The sequence below is a fragment of the Pteropus medius genome, unplaced genomic scaffold, assembly GCF_902729225.1.
Source record: "Pteropus medius unplaced genomic scaffold, Ma_sr-lr_union100, whole genome shotgun sequence".
Lineage (NCBI taxonomy): Eukaryota > Metazoa > Chordata > Mammalia > Chiroptera > Pteropodidae > Pteropus > Pteropus medius.
This window is the reverse complement of record NW_024349796.1, coordinates 11,926,213-11,943,257: the sequence shown is the minus strand read 5'-3', so window position 1 is coordinate 11,943,257 and position 17,045 is coordinate 11,926,213. Positions and strand designations below refer to the sequence as shown.

General features: G+C 40.4%; 1 protein-coding gene across 1 annotated transcript in view; it reads left to right on the top strand.

The window, feature by feature from the left end:
* USH2A (usherin) overlaps window positions 1-17,045 on the top strand; it is a 576,091-nt gene that overhangs the window by 255,954 nt on the left and 303,092 nt on the right. Inside the window, 4 exon segments of the mRNA XM_039883360.1 lie at window positions 948-1,221; window positions 5,724-5,927; window positions 6,052-6,132; window positions 8,714-8,911. Coding sequence (XP_039739294.1) covers window positions 948-1,221; window positions 5,724-5,927; window positions 6,052-6,132; window positions 8,714-8,911 — 757 coding nt within the window.

The window sequence follows — 17,045 nt, the reverse complement described above, 5'->3', positions numbered from 1 at the left end:
CTGTGTGATTCTTGGGAACACTGTTTATCTTAGAGCAGTGGTTCATGGAACAAAGCAGGAAGTCTCAGTATTTACTGAATGAATGGACAGATAAATGAATAATTGCCTATCCCATGTACTTCACAAAAATGGTATTTACACAGAGTAATAATTTTTAATTTTTTAATTTACTTGTTTCACTCAACATGATCAATCTCAAATTTTTAAGTACCCTTTGGTTCACTGATTTGACTACTAACAATAAAAACATAGTAGGCAAAAAAAAATTATCATATACCATTTTGAAAGAAGAGCTATTATATTTTCTTTATCATGAAGATTTGAATAAAATATGTTTTTATTAGGAAATGGCAACTTACTGTAAAAAAAACATATAAAGCAATTATGTTAGAGATTTAGAATAATAAAACTGAAATTATGAATCAAAACACATTTTTCAAATTTGAAATCGAGTTTACCAACCAGTTAAAATAAGCTTAATCAGACTTGACATTTCATTTTCTTATTGTCTTGTCATATTTTTCCCCCAAATAAAATTGATATATGAAGTAGTATTTTCTCATTTTCTAAAAACTCAAGAATAGAATCGTAGTTCAAACTGTTCCGTTCTCTTTATCCAGTCACTTGTGCTATGGTTTACTCTTTACCAGTGTTGCACCCCCAAGCCCCCCAAAAGTTTTGCCCACATACTATTGCAGCACATCAGTATAATCATTATTGAGTATGAATTTGTCTCAATACAACATTCTTCATGTCAATTACAAGCTTGCAAAATGCTTCATTAGGTGTTACTCTCAGTTTGGCTTAGAACAAAATGAAACATATTTGTAGAGTGCTTTCAGGGAAATTCCTTGCTTTTCTTCAAGAAGTCGACCTTCTGCTCACTCCCAGACTGCCGTTCTGCTGTCGTCTTTGACACCCGTTTTCTTTTGCACTGTGCAATGCAGGTGGAACTGAAGAGCGGAGTTCTGAGCCTGCGCTTAAATGCCGGTCTCGCTTTGACGCAAGTGGATCTATGGCTGGGGCTGTCCTATTGTTACGGAGAGTGGAATAAAGTGATCGTTAAAAAGGAAGGTTCTGTCGTATCAGCAAGCATGAACGAACTGACGGAGCGTGTGTCAGAGTTGCAAGCCCAGCCACTGGTGGTGAATTCCCCGGTCTACCTGGGAGGCACTCCCCCGGAGCTGCAAGAGTCTTACAAATACCTAAGTTTGGAGCAAGGTAAACTCCCCCTGACGGAATCCCCAAACCGATACAGCTCCCGTCCTGCCTTCGGGTTTTAGTGGTTCTGTATTTGGAGATACTGCAATAGAATCAGGCTGAAAACAACACCCATACACCCCTCTTTGGGAAAATTTGAAGCTCTAAAAAAAAAAAAAAAAAAAAATCACAGAACACTTTTTCAAATAGTTTTGTGTGTTGCCCTTAAGACTGTGTCTTCTTACCTATTTATAATCAATATATTTATTCTAATATGTCTTCAGAAAGCATAATCATATCTATATTTCCTCATATGATTGCTCCAAAAACACATGTGGTTCTGGTTCTTTAGAATACTGATCATTATATATATTTACAGATTAGAAAAATAAATTAGGTTGGTGTGCACAACTAGGAAAAATGGCGTTAAATTCACTTTTTTTTTTTCTGATATTAATGGTAATCATCTCTGTGCATTTCAATGGCACGCTTACTCAGTGAAGCACAAGGAAAGGTGGGTTTAGTTGAATTCCAGACATACTAGGGAAAAATCTATACATTATTGATAATTAATAACCATCAAAGAAAGGAAAAGTTCATGAATGTATGACATCACTAAAGCAAGCATTTAACTCATATAATGAGTTGGCACATAATCAGAGGAAAAATAAAACTCATATTAACACATAGCATTTAACTCATGTAATGAGTTTGAATGTAATTAGAGAAATTTTTAATACAAAAAGGCTGACGATAACTGAGTGCCTACTGTGTGCCAGGCATGGTTCTGCGAGCTTTAGTGAGAATAAGGGACTTAGCTGTTCACAACAAGCCCATGAGTTAGGGATTGTTATTTGCGTCCTGAGTTTACAGATGAGGAAACTGGACAGAGAGGCCCTTACCAGCCACGGTCACATGGCTGGTAAGCAGGGAGCAGCCTGGTGTCAAATTCCACTTTATTGCGATTAAGTGCTCTTTATGGGCATGGGCCAATATCCCTAACTTCTCCATGAAGTTAGAAAAGCACAGAAATTTCTACCTTGCGACCCCCACGCCCCCATGTAGGAAATGTTCTCTACATATTTCCAAATCTGTCCTTTGTGAATGGTTAAAATTTTCTGCCAAGAAGTCTTTGCCTATTTGGTAAGTGTATAAAGGTTTAAATGCCTTTGAATAGAAAATATCTGATAAGCTCTTAGGAGACTTTTAGAAGAGCACGAGTAAGGAGTTAATGACCATCTGAGGGGTGAGGCAGTCATGACATTTGCAAGGCACTTAAGATGTAAGAGCAGCTGGAAATAATACATTCACGTAAAGGCTTCTCGATTTTCAGGTTTCAGAGGCTAGAAAGAGCTTGAAAACCTTTTGCATGAGCAAAATTACTTGATTGTATTTACATCTAGGGGAATAAACCCTGCCAGTCGAGCGTTACATTTTTCAAAGGATACCCAAACCCGTCACTGTGATGGTCGTGGAGACGTGGCTAAAACTGGAGTTAAAAGATGATGATAGAAGCTCAAAACATCAACATAGACCCAAGGACAAGGCTTTAATCCACATTGTGACTAAATCTACAATTCCGAAAGATATTTTATTTATAGGTGATACTAAATTTTTATCATTGCAGTATCAGTCACATCAGTGGTTCTCAACCCATTGAAAAAATATTGAAGTATAGTAGCTGGAACATAGTAAGAACTCAACAAAATAAGGTATTATTACTATTCAAGACATATTGAACTCGCCAGGAAGGGTTATTAAAAATATGTCTTTTATGATCCTTACCCCTAAGATTCTAACTCAGATGCTTTGAGTGATACTGATCTGTATAAATAACTGCATGTTTTAATCAGCGATTGGGAGAATAGTCACAATATAGAGCTGATAATGTGTCAAGTAAGTTGCAATTAAAATTAATTGTGTTCACTCACTAGGGTTTTTTTTGTTTGTTTTCCCCCCCAGTACATTATCAACAGTCTTCGAAATCTTTCTGTTTCTCAATTAGCACCTTTTTTTCAGAGGCTCTATCTTGTGGTCACATTAGCACTATTTTTTTTTTCTTCCTTTGTAATCTTCCTTTGTAATCTTCCTTTGAGTTTAATGCAAACTAATTTTCCTCTGTTTTGGAAATGCTGAGCAACGTGCTTTCCGAAGATGTACCAATTCAGATCATGGGTATTTAGAGCTATCACCTGAGTCTGTCATTGACCTCTAGGTCGGAAGTGACTGCGCATGGCCTGTGGGTCACAGGTTACGCGCAGCCCAGAGCCCCTAGCGGAGAGGGTGGCAGTGGGGGCTGAAAGCCAGCCTTCCCGACAGGACGAGTATCTCACATCGCTCCCTGGACTGCCTCCTTCAGAAGTGTTGCTGCCCTTCTGATTTGTCAGCCCAGAGTTCTGGGCCACTTTTCGTTATTCAGAGAACTGAGGTTGACGGACAGGAGCGGGAGTTTGATTCTCACAAAGGCAGGGAAGAAAGAAGAGGAGGCGTCTACACTCCTCCCACAAGCAGACCCTCTCCCCCTTCATATCCCCACCCCCATTCACATGGCGAGATTCCATGGGGGGTGCCCCCGGGGGTGTATTTCGGGTGGTGCAGAGTTGGAAGAAGGACGCCGACTTGGAGAGAAGTCTCTGACCTAAGGGCAGCTCGGCGAGGGCCCCTCACAAACGCTCAGGCGTCTTCACCTCTGAGGCTGAGACCAGATCGCCGCTTCCTGTGGGGATTAGTGTTCACAGATGTCACCCTGTAATTCTGGACCCTCATTGTTTCCAGAACGAAGGAGGACTATGCCTGTGGCCTTTTTCCTAAATTTAAAATTCTGTCCTGTGAATTTGTAAAACCTTTCTTTTTCTTAATTTTTATTTTGTTTAATTGCGGTGAAATCGACATTTTACCATCGTCGTCTTCTGTGTATAGTTCAGTGACATTAAATGCATCCACATCATTGTGCCACCATCACCGCCATGCATCTCCAGAATTCTGTCTTGCAACACGGAATCTCTGTACCCCTTAAACAATAGCGGGACGTTTCTGAAACGGCACGTAGATGTTTGCCAAAGCTGCCTTTCCACGCTCGGCATTCTGTTGGTAGGGAAACTAGGGCACAGAGAAGTCAGGCCGTTCATCTGTGTGCATCAGGAAATTACTGCTGGCCAAGAAATTAGAATTCTTAGCTTCTGAGTTTTCTAGCAGATGCTTTTGTACTGAGTTTCACGGCTTTCCGTTTAATTCACCCAACTTATTGCGTGTCTGCCGTGTGCTCCGGGTAGACGCGCGGTATTGATTGGTGGGGCCTGAAGGATTGTGAATAACAGCCACGGCATTTAAAAGGAAATAGGCTGTAAGCTAATGTGTTAGGAGACATAATGAGGGGTCATATAAATGCTGAAGAAGACAATATGGTCATTGTTATGTTAACTTATTTTACAGTTAAGCGTTGCATTATGTCATATTTCCACTTTCTGCTGAGGTGCTTTAATCTTGAGCTAATCATGGGTTAGGGACCCTTCAAACTTGACGGTGTTTTGCTCAGACAGAGCACAGGCGCGAGCTGCAGCGGCCTCGTGCTCAGTCCGTCTGTCCCTTTCACAGTCCTGTGCAGTTTTCTGGGAGGGGTGCTGCCGAAGCCCCTGGAGCTGGTTGACACAAACGAGCGTGTCATTCGAAGCTGCTATTCCTCCCCGGCCCGCCGGGCGCCCTGTGCTTCTCCACCAGGGAGCAGAGCCTGCCCCACACCCCTTCCCTCCGTGCTCTGGGGCACTGCACAGAGCCCACTGTGCCGGCCGTTCTCGGAGTCGGCGTGGGGACCGCGCGGGCAGCCATTGCCATTGCCGAAGCTGAACTCGGTCCCTGTCATGTCGCGGGAACATGAAACTGGGACCGTTGTGTATGTTTGAGGCTATAGAACCCAGTGAACACGGTCACGCACAGCCACAGCCCCTCTGTCTGCTGACCCAGCTGGGACTTAGTATCTCAGAGATGGTTGTTATGGAATTCATGGCCAGATCTCAGGATTTTAGTATATTTTGAAATTATATTTTCCGTCTTCCTATCTGGTATAATATCCTCAAAGGGTATTGTTTCCCCAATGGTCTTGTTGAATAATTATGCTACTTCAAATATTATTTTTTGGCACTTAAACACTGACTTGTATAGGTAACTTAATTTTCCAAAATCATTTTACCATACTGTGTAATTGCCTAAATTTTATTTCAGAAGAATGTACACAATGATGGTGTTCCGTGGGCTTAAAGAGGTGTAATAAACTCTTTCAGTTGAATATAATTCAGTCAAATTACAATTATCAGCTTGTTTTTCAAAATAAATATTTTCTCGTGACAACTTAGCCTGGAAAAAAAGCAGGAGGAGGCATAAGGAATCCCAGATGAGACTTGAAAGTTTTAAGAACTGTATCTGGCACACCCCCCACACCTCATCAAAACGTACTGCACGGGACGAAAATGATCTGTAATTAATGACTCGAGCCCTTTATGTGATACTAATCTCTTACTGTTTGCTAGGTTTCGGTGGCTGCGTGAAGGATGTTGAATTTGCACGAGGCGCTGTCGTTAACTTGGCATCTGTGTCCAGCAGCGCTGTCAGAGTCAATCTGGATGGATGCCTATCAAGTGACAGCGCCGTTAACTGCAGGGGGAATGACTCCATCCTGGTGTACCAGGGAGGAGAGCAGAGCGTTCACGAGAGTGGCCTCCAGCCTTTCACAGGTAATGCGGAGGCGCTCTGAGGTAAACGCTGCACATCTCCTGCTTGTCCCTTCCCCGCTCCCTGCCAGCCCGCCACTAGTCCATGTGACTAATATTTTACTCTTTCTACTTCTTCCCACTTAAGAATACCTGTATCGCGTGATGGCCTCCCACGAAGGAGGTTCTGTATATAGTGATTGGAGTCGGGGACGGACGACGGCGGCAGGTAAATATTATTTATTTTAAAATGTACTTGTGTACCCGCATGCTCGTGTTCGTGCATACCTGCCGGTGCACGTAAGGAAGAGGGAAGCCTGCTACCCCGAAGCAAGGAGTACATTTGCAACCTTGTGACAGAGCGTGCCTTGCTTGGCAAGTGCACCTGCCACGGTTAAAATGCTTAGTCGATCAGTACTTTCAGTTTTTCAAGTATTTGGTAAGTATTTGTTCAGGCTTGATTCTTTCCTCATATGCAGGAAAAAGTTGATGTTTCTTTAGGATTTAATACACCCGTATCTACCATAATATATCTAAGGGCTGCAGAGATCCCAAGAAGCTAGTGAGGATGGCCGCTGGGCGGGGGGCGGCTCCGTCTCGTCTCGCAGAGAGCACACCTGAAGCCTGCACCCCGGTTGGGAGCAGATGTGTCTCCGATCGCATCATAGTGAACGTTTGCCATGGTGCCACTGTTAGGCTCGTAGAATGACTCTCCCAGGACAGAAATTGCTAATTGGTCTAATTTAATTTCTTTCGAGTTGGAGAGGAAGTCACTAAGAGACAGAATAGCTCTCATCTCGGACAACTGATTTATCAGTGCTTTGTGTTTCTGATGGTGATCAAAATATCTTTTCACATAACATCATCAGAGGAAGGCATTCACCAAGAAAAGTTTTGTGAATCAGTAGACTTCTACCATTGTGGGTCAAATACCTTGTCAGAAAGGCAAATACATTCCCATATGATTGCCACCTATGTCCCCTAAAATTTATCCGTTTCAAGTCAAAATTTATCAAAAGATATGTTTTTCGAGGAAATATTCTCTCACACATTTTATCAACCATGGGTTACTGACCCGGGCTTTTTTTGAGGAATACTGTTAATCTAAAAGATAATTAAACACTGAGATGGGCTACTGAGAATAATTTTCAAAGCTATCTGCCTACAGATTTTCTAAAAGAAGGCATCTCGACACTTTTCCAGGATGATTTAAATTATCATCTATTGATAGGCACAACAATGACGGAACACTCTCTTAAAATCCTTTTCAACATCAGCCCTTGGAGAAAGCTCTGATATAAAATACTCATTTGTTACTGGCCTGCCCTCTGCTCCTACTTCACCCTCCTCTGCTTTCTAGCTGAATACACCGTAACGCCTGCTCCCAGTCTTAATCCTGCAAAGTAAATAGGTGTCTAGAAAGAGTATCACTTACACAGCTTAATGGCCCCCATTTTGAGAACCACCGAGAAACTATGCAAGATAGAGCCCTGAATTTATAGCAACGATCTGACCACAAAGTCTTATGCCATAAATTCATATTTACAATCTGACCACAACACTGAGCAGCTACATGCTCCCAAGGGTTGGAGAATAATTGCACTATTTAATTATTTTTGAGTCAGTTTTGCTCTGTCCCTTATGAGTAGACCATCTGTTAGACAGTCCTCCACTCTGCCCTGGACCACATTTCAGAACTAATAAAATCAGCGTCACTCCCGTTGTCCCTCTCGCTGCCAACTCGATCGTGTGGCCTGCGTGCTTTCCGTAGGCGCCGCCCGTGGTGTTTTAACTGCACGGACGGGGGTTCTCCGTCTCTGCTTCCTCTCGTCCTCTAGGTTCACTTTGTTTCCCTTGGAGCTCTCTCCTCTTTTATTGGTCTGAACAGTGAAGTCCGAGGAGGAGGATATTTGATGTGAGAAAAGCAGACAGGGCGCGGGAATCCACGAGCAGTTGGAATGGGCCTCTCATCCATCATCCTGCCATGGAGCTCCTTGGGCTTTTTTTTTTTCCCTGTGTCCCCAGTGCAGTCAGCTGTGATACAGTTGTTACTGATCAGAGCGGTAGAAATGTCTAATAAATAGTTAAAGGTAGGGATTTTTACAATGAGGGGACACAGCTCGTGAGTGAGGTTTTTGCACTTCCTTTAAACTTCCTCACTGTGTGTTATTGTTTTGTGACACCCTGAAGGAAATGTCCCCGAAAATGATTTTGTGTAACTTCAAGGGTATCGGCCTTTCTATCCCCTGAAATGCAATTAGCAATGTATCCCATCTATCATATCTGGTAGAACTTTGCTTTTTAAAATTAATTTGAGAAACAATTGAGTTTGGAAAATGAGATCAGACATTCAAGTACAGTAACAACCCCATTTGTGATTTTTTTTTTTTTGGCTAATACATTGGAGGTATAAAAGTGTCAAAGTCAGTACGTATAATCACACTCTAATTATCTTGCTTCAAAGGGGTGCGTCATTACATTGTTTGAACTTGTTATCTGCCTACCATCCACCTCCTTCCTTATGAGTGATGTTTAAAACATGTCAGATACATTAAATGTTTTGGGAAAACCTGCACTAGACTTGAAAGAACGTTATGTCGATGGAGTTTTGATGGTTTTGAAATATCGCTGAAACTGAATGGCTCAAGATGTGCAGTCATATTAAATCAATGCTGAAAAGTTACAACTCTAATAAATTGTATTTATGCTAATGGTCGGGTCTGATTTACTGTGCCATTAAAAGTGAAGAATGGGGCAATAGTCTTCTCCGAACTGCCATTTTCTTTATTTTCCCTTTTATTCTTTCATAGCCCCACAAAGGGTGCCGACTCCCTCCAGAGCCCGCAGCATAAATGGATCTAGCATCGAGGTGACCTGGGATGAACCCGTTGTGGCTAGAGGTGTAATCGAGAAGTACATTCTGAGAGCCTACCGTGTGCACGGCGAGCCCCGTCGGCCCCGCACGCCCTCTGCCACCTCCGAGTGTGTCAATGCCGACAGCCTCACAGGTAAAGGCAGGTCCCTAAGGGAGTAAATCTTATTAATTTTCTTTTTGTCTTGATTTTAAGTAAAAACCATTCTTCCAGGACTTTTTCCCCAAATACATTAAATATCCATATATTTCGCCCGATTAAAAACAATAAGAGCCATCTAATGATATGTAAGCCTAGCATGAAAAAAAATAATTCTATAGTATTATGGGCTTTTACGGATAGCTTCGTTACAAGGTTGATATTCTGTCCACCTCTGAACGATGAAGTCACAGGTGGCCATAGCCCTTAAAACTCTCTGGACATCTTTTAGGGATCCTGTATATACAGACAGGACGAACTATTTCACCACGCAAAAATTTTCTCTCTGGGACTGGCCCAAGTTCACAGCACCATTATTTATTGTAAAATTGTTGATTAGACCCAATTATGTCAAGGTAGAGGAGTATCAGAGCCCCCGCAGTTTGACTGGCAAACCAGCGAATCGATTTCTCAGGGCAGCGTGCCCTGCAGAACGCTTGGTAGGCTCTCAGAATGTACTCACGCCTGTCACCCACATGTCCTGTTCTCAGAGCCTGCGTGCAGTGAGACAGCAGTCCTCAGCTTCATGAAAGGTTACAGCGCCTTTAAATGGAAAGGCCATGTCAAGCCTTTGACCAAAAAGTAAAATGCATCAACAAATCTGATAGCAAAAATGTTTTTCTGCTCTCAAAGAATTTTATAACTTGAAAAACTGGAAGGATTGTAGCGGAGCCTTCGTTATCTTTCTAGCCTATCTGTTGGTTCACTGTCAGACGTCTGTCAAGTGTGTAGCACAGCGCTGATTTCTTTATAATTTCTCGACAAGGAATGGTTATTTTTGTGCTGCCAAATGCTTGCTGGGAAGGCTGTGTAAATTATACCTCCACCAGCAAGCAGAGTGAAAGGTTATCCATTTTATTTTATCCTAGTCAGCAAGTGATAATTATAAAAAACTTCGCAAATTTTCAAAATTCATCACGATATTGTTTTAGTTTGTGTTTATTTGATTACTAGAGACATTAAGCATTTCTAATATTTACTGGTCATTTGTCCTTCTTTTGCGACATGCCTGGCTAGTTTCATCATCAGTTTTTATATTGGATTAACATTTTTTTCTCATTGATTTAAAGCATCTCTTTACATATGAAGAATATTATACTTACGTTTGCCTTATGGATTGCAAGCACCCCTTTCTCATTTTTCTTTTATTTCGATTTGCATTTTATGTACAGATAAAAAAAAACATTTTATGTACTTATGTAAATTAAATATAATCTTTTAAAAAACTTGTTAATTTTCTATGGGTAATTTGAAAAATATTGATACTTTCGATTTGGAGTAGACTAACATTTGTTTATATTAGATATACTGAATCGATAATATGTAACTCATTCTCTAAAAGTAATTCTAAGTTTGAGGTAAGATCAAATCAGATACTGGGGGCAGAAAGGCTTTGAAATTGTGTGAAGAGCATAACCCTGGAGTAGAGCACCCCCAAACTGAAAATCAGTACAATATACTATTGACTGTTACTACAGAGCATGTCCGTGTGGATGGTGCACAGGGAGAAGATAATTAGAGAACCACTGACCCATAGTTATATTATTTACAGACCTATAACTAAAACAATGTGACTTCAAAGGTTAAAATATAATGACTGTAAAAGTACCAAGCAAAAGAAAAATACAAACAAAAAAGCAAGATTCACAAAGAGAAACTGACAAAATTGCATTAAGAGTTGAGACTTTTTCCTTAGATTTTTGTGGATTGAGTATATTAAAATAAAGTAAATATTTTTCTTTTGCTTACTTTTCTTTTGCTTAGTACTTTTACAATCATTATTTATATTTTAACCTTTGAAGTCACATTGTTTTAGTTATAGCTCTGTAAATAGAATCTAGTTGGATTTAGTTTATGCTCAACTTGAAGTTCTCTGTGTTTTTGTAGGGGTGTTTAAGTCATTCATATTTATTTTTGTAATTTATATAGCTGTTCTTATTTCTGCTGTCATGTTTCATGCTTTCCAGTTTCGCTGGCCATTGTTTTTCAGTGCTTTTTTAGCTAGCCCTTTCTTTTCTTGTCCGGACTATGAATCCTTCAATCGTTTTCCCCCTCAGGGAGTTTTTAAGGTCCGTCTACTGCTCACAAAGTGACATGAGCAGGCAAGGCCCCATGTCGAAGGCAGTGCGAAAGACCACGGGACCTCTGGCGTTGTCAGGTGGACTCCTACTGTGCAGAATCGGGATAGTGACGTGGTGGGGGTGGGGAGGGGATGAGTTGAGAGACACCAACGCCAGCTTGAAGAATGATCAAAGTCAGAGAATTTCAAAGTAGAGGAAGAAACAATACTAGAGAGCGAGAGGGGAGGAGTGAGGCAGTAGGGAGCGAGCAAGCTGGATTCGGTGGCGATGTCGCGGGCGTGGAGGCTGGGGGTGGCAGCCGCTTTGCCAATTGGTTGGGATAACAAGGTGCCAAGGCAGAGGAGAATAGGTGAAATAGATCATGAGCAGTTTTGCTCTTGATCTTGAAAGTAATCCTCCTCAAGCATTTTCGAGGTGACTTTGGTTGAGATTTTAACATTTAACTTTAGTCGTTAGAGTGGCATTTATTTGAATGAAACAATTCCGATATCAGGTACACAAGGCAGTTTAGCTTTCTTGGTTCACATAGGGCTGTTTAGCAATGAAGTGAAAAAAATGTTATCAGAAAATATGTTGGTTTCTTTTTATTCTGTTAAATAGCAACTCTTTCTTCGGATCTGGTTCTTCCTTTGCCTTGAAAATTTCATATTATTTATATGACTATAACTTCTGGTGAGAAATAGCAGTTTTCCAGATTGTTTATTTCTTCCCAGTTTGTCCTTATTTAGTAGTCCAGAATACAGCTTGTAGAGTCAAATCAATCCAGGGTCAGATTCCAGCTATGTCACTTGTTAGCTCTATGAGCTTGGGCAGATTTAAAACCATATCCCTACATCAGAGTTTCTTTTATATAAATTGAGGATAAAAACTTTCCTTGTGTAATGGAATTGTTATGAAGGTAAAAAAGTAAATTATCTACGTAGAACATTTTGCTCAGAAACAGGCACATAGAAAATTTTCACTGAATTAGTTATCTTTATACTATTTAGTCTCTGAATTCTAGGTTATTCCTGCATAACTTTTCTCCTTTCATTTTCTGAGTTTTGTGTTATTGATTCTTCCCTCTGAGCCTTTCAAGATCATTTTTTAAAAATTTTTCTATGGGAGTCTTATGTAATTTACATTTGTTCTTCTTCTTATCCAGGCTTCAATTTCTGCCTCCCTCTCAGGATCCACTTTACACCTCATTTCTTGACCACTTCCCTTCCATCTCTTGTTTAGTGGATTCCAAGTTCTTTTAGATCTTACTAGTAGCATGAAACTGATGGTTTTTAAATTTTACAGGTTTCCCGAATTAAATCCTTTCTAGAACATGATTGTGTTCTGTAGTTTGAGCGCTGTGTTCTCTTCTTCCTTTTGAGTTACAGGTGGTTTCTCACCTTGGGGTACCCACACCCCCACTTTGGCCAACTGCAGCCCCACCCCTGCTTTTGCAGTTCCCTACGCTTCTCTTCAGACTGGCATGTGCTCAGGAAAATTAAGTCGTTTTCAAATTGTTTTACTGGGCACCTAGTTGTCAGTAACAACCTTCACGGGGATTATGATGGGGATTATCAATCAAGGTGAATTGTCAATGGCCTCAGAGCAATCTGCAGACCTCAGCTCCTCTCTCTCCAGTATTTGGAGAAGGAAGGGTGCTGAGAGCTCGGGCGCATTTTGTACCTAGCTCCGTGTTCAGTTTGCCCTGGGCTCTCCTTCGGGTGTCCATTTGTCTGGTGCCTGGTGTCCTTCCAGCTATTTCTAAACCTTTGGTCATTTCATTGGGATTCTTATAAGGTGGGAGTTCCCAACTACCTAAGCTGCCTGGATGATTTAAAAAATAGCAATGCCTGGGTACCGCCTGCCGAGGGTCTGATTTTTTGGTCTGGACTGTAGCCCGGGCATTGGTGTTTAGGTGTACTTCAAGTACCCACAGGAAATTCTTTTGTACAGTGGGCACTGGAAAACCCTTGTAAAGGGAGGCACATGACCAGTGATCAAGTCTCAGTTTTACCCAGAAATCTTTATAGTAACTCCCACCTTCTGCGTAGGGCAAAAGACAGCTAAATGTCTACATAAAAATGATAAAATATGCAAAGTAGGCAGATAAAATCAGCCAAGGGGCATTAGAGACAACAAAAATTAAGTGAAATGGTTACTGGGAAGAAGTGGGACATAGTGGCGAGGCTTGCAAAAGGCAGAGGCAAAAGGAAAAAAAAAATGAATATTAACTACGGGAACTGGCAGAATAGAATAGTAAGAGTGAATATTTACCATTAATGAGGTTGGCTACCAGAGGATTAAATGACACAAATCCCAGTAGCACAGAGAGTCCATGGGCCCCACTCAGGAGCAAATGGGCCCCTTTGGGCTACAGGGTCTGTGTTCTGTGCCCCCTGAAGGCCAGGGTTCAGGGCTGGGAGTTAGTGAAAGTTCATGTCCTCAGCCAGAGCCCCTGGGTAGAAAGCTCTGCCTTCAGCGCTCCGGTCGGTGTACCTGGAGACTTGTTGCAAAGGGCTGCAATTAACTCCATGTAGCTTTTGCCGATTTTCCCTCCAGCCCCGTTAACATGCGACGCTGCTGCCCACAGACACAGTCCTGGCATTCCCCTGCGGACCAGGGGCTGCTCAGAAAGAGACTTCATAGTTCGATTTGAGATTATGTCGAGAATGAGGAGATTCGAGAATTCACACGTATACAATTATTTTTTTGTTCTTTTCTTCCTTAAGATGTTTAAATATATAAACTTAATTATCAGCCTAAATCCTAGTGCACCTGGAATAGTGGTAGGGATATAGTTGGTACACAGAAGATATTTTCTCAGTTTTTCTGTTATGTTACATTGAGCTAAAGTCTATGAGTTATATTTTTTCCTCAAATAGAAAATAGATAGTAATTAATATTTATTATTCACTATAGTTTAGCAGAAGAACCAATAATCTTCCAACGGACCCAAATAAATCTAAATTTATGTAAAAAAAGAAAAAAAACAAAAGAAAGACATTTTAATTTACAATGCACTTAATAGTAAAGTTTTCGCTGTGGAAACTAGCTCAGTCTTCGTGTATAGTAGATGTTAGTCTTCTACTTGAAGAGCTGGTACTAATAATTAGTGATTCTCAACTCTTGGTCATGAGGTTATTGCTGGAATGCTTAAACAATGCAGATTCAAAAAATGCAGATTCTTGGCCTCCACACACGAGATTCCGTATAATTGGGCTAGGATTGAGAAATCTGCCTCTTACCCAGTGTTCCAGTTGGTTCTCTTACAGAAGGGTCATGGACCACCTGCTGAAAACTGCAGGGTGAGAAGGATGGCCAGGTGAGAGGACTGTTTTTTACCTGCTCGGCCTGATTTACTCCCGCTTTGTTTGTTTCTGCCCTTTGTTCCACGTGCAAGAAATGCTGGGAAATGTTTATTCAAAGTGGCCATTTGCCCAGATTAAAAAAAAAAAATTTAATTTTTTTAAATTTCTTTTTACTACAAAAGAAGAGGAGAATACATAGGAAGAGGGTACTTAGTGGTTTCTGCTACAATAGGGAAACATCAGAAGTAAATTTCAAAAATTCATTTTAATCTTGTTAAAAAATGAATTTTGAGGAAGTCTGCCATTTTTTATAGTACTTCATAAATTAATATTTCATTTTTGTGCTTTATTACAAACTATTTCTTTAAATGTAAATCTTGAAAGAAATTGGTTTGAAAAAATTCAAAGGGCAAAAATATGGCCTATGACATAAATAGTAAAAATAGAAACGATGTAATGTTCCTGCTTAGCTAATGTAGAAGGATTTCATTAGGTAATGCAATGTTGATGAGTTAATAGCTTTGTCTAACTCTCCTGAATACATAATGTGCCCGAACTACTTAAACATTGGGACGTATTCAGATGGAGCTTTTTACAAGTTATTCATTTTATTATACACAGTGAAGGATATAGACTTTTTTTTTTTGGTGACATCTTCTACCATGGTTAAAAACGATGGTAATATATAAATGTTGCTATGTAGCGATTATCAACTAGGCGTGTCTAAAATGTGATAGTATTTGATATAACTACTTCAAGGTTACCAATCAAATTTTGATAAAGAAAAGAAACAGCCACTCCAAATTTTCCGTGTTCTAACTTTTATGATCTTTTTACATTTATACTATATTTGGAACTAATAAAAATATATTTAATATGTATTATATATGTTATATATATAGTTCAGTATTATACTCCATAACACACACGTTGATACAGCATTCCTTATGTATCAGTTGTTTTTGTAAGAGAATATTTATAGGCATACACACTTGCTCATTTCGGGGGATAAGCATGCTACTTTCTGTTTGTGAGTAATAGGTTTTAGTAATAATGTGGAACCTTTTTAAAATACATTTTAAGGTGTAATTTTAAAAAGTATTTGCAATACAATGTGTGCTGTTACTTTTGTAACATTTCTCCAACTCATCTTTTTTCCTCTCAAGGCCTGGGAGCTTGGGTGGAATGCCAGGAACGCTAGTCTTGGAGTCAGGAGACACTGGTGCTAAAGCTCAGGCTCTGTTGCTGGACCTGAGGGATGTATCTCCCTCTGCATGAAGTGGTGATAGCGTCTGAGGCTGCAGCCGATGACCCAGGTCTCTGATTAGTGAAGGGAGACTCTCATTTCTCCTTTCTGATTTCTTCCTGTCTCCTTGCCTGCCTCCCTGCTTCGTCGAGGCCAGTCTTTTCTTGGCGAGTTCTCATGAGTTCAGTGGCAGCCCTTACGAAAGAGTTAACATGAGTGGATGGATTCAAACCTTCTGCAGAATCAGAATGAGAACAACGGGCTCATAGTTTCTGCCACGGAGGCATGGGTGAAAACTCAGAGGTTAGACGTAAGGTTGCTAGAGATGCTTCAGGTCAATTAAAATCACTGTTTAACCCATTCTTTAAGACTGGGATTAGAACTATATTTTGTAAAGAAAATGAAAAAATGTGTTCTTTTCCCTTAGGTGTATCATCAAAATCTGTTTGGTCTTTAATCCGAGGTATATGACATTCCTCACTCTCTACTAGAACTTTTAAAGAAGGTCAGAAAGTCCATTTGAAGGAAATTAAATATATATATTTTTTAAAAAAATGGTTTTAGAGTTTTCAAAGGATTACGTTAGATTTAGGGTAACCGCTGTTTAGTGTTCCATCTTTTGGTTAAAATGAAGGAAAAAAGACTTTAATTTTATATATATTAGAGATCCTTATTTTCATTTAAAGCATTACAAAAAATACAACCACGACAAAGAATGCCACCTTCTCGGCTACCAGGAATCAGAGGAGAAGCATCGCGGCCGTGTTTCCAGATGTCTGTCAGACTGTTCAGTTTTCATCCATATTTAACAAATGTCATTATTCAGTTTCATGGGGTCACTGTGTCAAAATGTCTGTGTTAGAACTTTAATTTATTTTCCGAGGTTCCTTTAAGTGGGCAGAAAGCATGGCATGTTGGATTGATTTACTCTCTTTAATCCATCCACTGGAATGGTTTGTAGCTCAAAACTTATTCTGGGGTATACACTTAAAAATTAGAATTTCTCAGCACTGCAGCAGAATCCTGAGCCAGGAACGTCTCCTTCTCTTCTGTTTCCTTCTCCTGGCCGGTTTTCCTTTAAAAAACGGGTTCTTCCATTGTGTCTCCAGGTAGCAGTGGCAGCTCTGCCTGTGTGGTGTCTCTCACCAGATGGCCCTCTTAATAAATGCCTTGCTCTTGCCCACCCTCACTTTCTTGATCCAAATGTGAAATGCCAGCAAATAAATAAGAGCATCGCACTCTGATGAGTTCTCTTGAGATGGAGGAAAGCGCTGGGGAGAGGAAGCTAGAAACAACAGCTTTTCTGTTTTCTGTGACTGCTCCTAATTACTGGCCGGTAGGTAGAAGACACCATTTAGATAATGCAGAATTGTAAAGGTGAGAGAGAGAGAGTCAGAGCCCGAGCACATTCTCCATATTATTTCACATGCCTTCGATGGCATGAAAGAACTCCTGGA